Consider the following 3,010-nt stretch of genomic DNA (forward strand, 5'->3'; position numbering starts at 1 on the left):
TACCTAGTACACTAACTAAGGTAAACGTTACTACTTGACAATTTCCTACTGTAAGCCACTAGTATAATCACTTGACCCACTCAGTACATAAAGTAACTTCTATTGACATTTCCATGAAGCCATAGTATATCACTTACCCATCAGTACACAAAGTAGCTTCATTAACATTTCCATGAAGCCATAGTATATCACTTGCCCATCAGTACATAAAATAACTTCATTAACATTTCCATGAAGCTATAGTATAGTATATCACTTGCCCATCAGTACACAATGTAAATTTATTGACATTTCAATGAAGCCATAGTATATCACTTGCCCTTCTGTACATAAAGTAACTTCATTGACATTTCTATGAAGCCATAGTATATCACTTGCCCATCAGTACATAAAGTAACTTCATTTGCCTCAAACGTTTCCCTCAACAACAGTGTTGCGTTCGCTTTGCACTCGGCGTGTTTACGGAGTAGCGGACACAACGAGCTATATTTACATCAAGCATTCGACGAGAGATATGGGCCTATGCTGGTATGTGTAGTGTTTCTGTGAAGGGTTTACTTCTCTATTAGCTCACCCGAGTACTAACACATATGTTGTAGTTGTACACTACAATGCTTATGTAAATTGTATAGTTTTATGGAAACAACCAAGATTTGTGCACGTATTCTGTATCTATTTATGCTCTAGATTAGCTAGTATAGTGCACTTCATTCGTTTGCCCAACAGATCTGTAACTCTACACGTGTCCGTGTATAAGTACATAACTCTAAGGCTTGTCTTACACAACAAGCGTCCTGCTAGTTTGATGAATGCTGCGTATTTCGGGAGTGAGGAATCGTAGGGACAAGTTCAATACTATAGGCTTCCTAGCTAGTCTAGAGCTATATATAATAAAATATATGCTTGAGAAAATGCGGAACTGCTAAGCTGAGATTGTATCGGCAACAGGAATGGACTGTATCACACCACGATCTCGTAGCGGCCACCCACAGCTCTGGTCTCCATGACAACATACTGACACTGAACTATACTGCAATTTAACTACAGAAACAATCCAGGCGGCCGGCCATTACTGACACGCCCCCATCAGCATCGTCTGTATACAAATTCTTGTGCCGAATATTCCTTCAAACCTCGGTATGTCAATGTCTTGGATATATACGAAATATATGTTTGTATTAAATCGGCACCTGGCCAGCATTTTTCAGCTTGTATTGATAAAAATAATTTTACTTCGACATTCTCTCTGCTCAAGCCATATCGGACGGGAAATCCTAATTTTGAAAAGCATTTACATCACATTATATTATATTGCACCCAAACTCACTATACGACACTACTACTCCCGTTTGCCCACCCTTCACCCAGCTATCCGCAGAGATAGTCATAGTCGCCACCGTCTACGTAGAACGCCTTGTTTTCAAAACTGGCATTGATTTGCACGCCACGAATTGGCGTCGCATTGTTTTAGGGGCTGTTATTTTGGCATCGAAAGTGTGGGACGATGAGGCCGTTTGGAACGTTGACTTCATCAGCTTATTTCCCAACATGAACTCGGCCGATGTGTATGTTGCCCGTTTAGGTTACATTACGATACGGTTTGCTCTACGCGTTTGTCATTTGTCTGCAGAATTGGTATCCCTGGCTATACGGTGTATCTACAGAACACATACCCATATACATATGAGCGCATACTGCTTTCATGATAAAACCTTATCAGCAGATGTCTTTGACACCGCGTCGTATAAGTGAACCCAATGTATGAGAATTATAACTGTTCACAAATAATAGTCTGCGCACGTATCTCAATACTCCAGGTATGTTCCGCTTGGAACCGTTTTCTTGCATCACTGATCATAGCACACCTTGACCCTGCAGTAATGAGTTAGAGCGCACCTTCTTGGAGCTCATTGAGTACAACGTGGGTGTGAAGGTATCAGTCTTCGCAAAGTATTACTTTGACCTGCGAGATATGACCTACAGTACCGACACCCTTACGGAGAAGAAGCCGTTGACCTGGCGCAGCGCCAAACGAATGGAGGTGTGTGTTTTTTTTGTTGTAGCAACTAGGGTTGCATTGGGTGGTGTGTGTGTATTGTCAATATGTCAATGGAAGTACATTGAGAATTCAAGTTTTCGACGGCACGAATCAGCATTTAGCCAATATCAGCCATAGATACCAGTAAACTTGGAAGATTTGAATGTACTAAATCAACTTACTATTTTTCACCGATAGCCCTACTCATGTTTACTACATACTCTAATACCTCGCAGGCCGTAACAAAACAAACCGAGAGGCTTCTGGTCATCGATGGATCACACCAACAACTGGCCAAACTCAAACGCGTGAATAGTCTTCAGGCCATCGCAACCAGGAGGGTTGTTGTTCTTTCTTGATTCTTCGAAAGCTCTGCCATGCTTACTATGCGTGACGAGAGAGTTATTTAAGGTTTAGAACAAGTAAAATTAGTTAGCGTAGAGGGACCTCTCGTGCAAAGTCGTATTGCTGAAACGCAATTCCATCCAGTATGCTACGGTCAAGCTCAACTGCATCATTAACTTACATGAAATATACACATGGCTTTTTAACTAGTACAGATGTGAAGATCGTCGGATATCCCCGCCTTGAACTATAATTTAACACGACTGGACACTGCTATTCGGCTAGGCGTAAATAGTATAATCTTATCTACTCCTACCGTCTAATTCCAATATATGTCATCACGATTGTATTGCAATTCTCAACTGTTGCTTCTACGCGAATTAAAATTTGTGTGTGAGCAACTGCTTCATCTATGTATAGGTGACTCCAAAGATGATTGTCAATTGTGTATAAAATTTAATATAGTCGCGTCAGCTGTATTACAGAGTTCGACTTTCTTTCAACACAAACGATAATGTCTTCAGAAAAACAATCGACGACTAAAGTCCAATGACCGGCATGATACATTATGACAGAATATATGACTTGATATATATTTGTTATACACATCACCGTCAGCAATATATA

The 3,010-nt window shown here is 40.6% G+C and overlaps 1 protein-coding gene across 1 annotated transcript in view; it reads left to right on the forward strand.

The window, feature by feature from the left end:
- The window catches only part of SARC_09649 (hypothetical protein), a gene marked incomplete at its 5' end in the record, with an annotated part of 4,431 nt that extends 1,779 nt beyond the window's left edge, over window positions 1–2,652 (forward strand). The window contains 5 exons of the mRNA XM_014296327.1: window positions 432–528; window positions 1,048–1,137; window positions 1,369–1,565; window positions 1,879–2,041; window positions 2,275–2,652. Coding sequence (XP_014151802.1) covers window positions 432–528; window positions 1,048–1,137; window positions 1,369–1,565; window positions 1,879–2,041; window positions 2,275–2,397 — 670 coding nt within the window. The 3' untranslated portion in view covers window positions 2,398–2,652. The remainder of the gene's footprint in view (window positions 1–431; window positions 529–1,047; window positions 1,138–1,368; window positions 1,566–1,878; window positions 2,042–2,274) is intronic.
- Between the last annotated feature and the right edge of the window lie 358 nt (window positions 2,653–3,010).

The sequence above is a fragment of the Sphaeroforma arctica genome, assembly GCF_001186125.1.
Source record: "Sphaeroforma arctica JP610 unplaced genomic scaffold supercont1.1009, whole genome shotgun sequence".
NCBI lineage: Eukaryota > Ichthyosporea > Ichthyophonida > Sphaeroforma > Sphaeroforma arctica.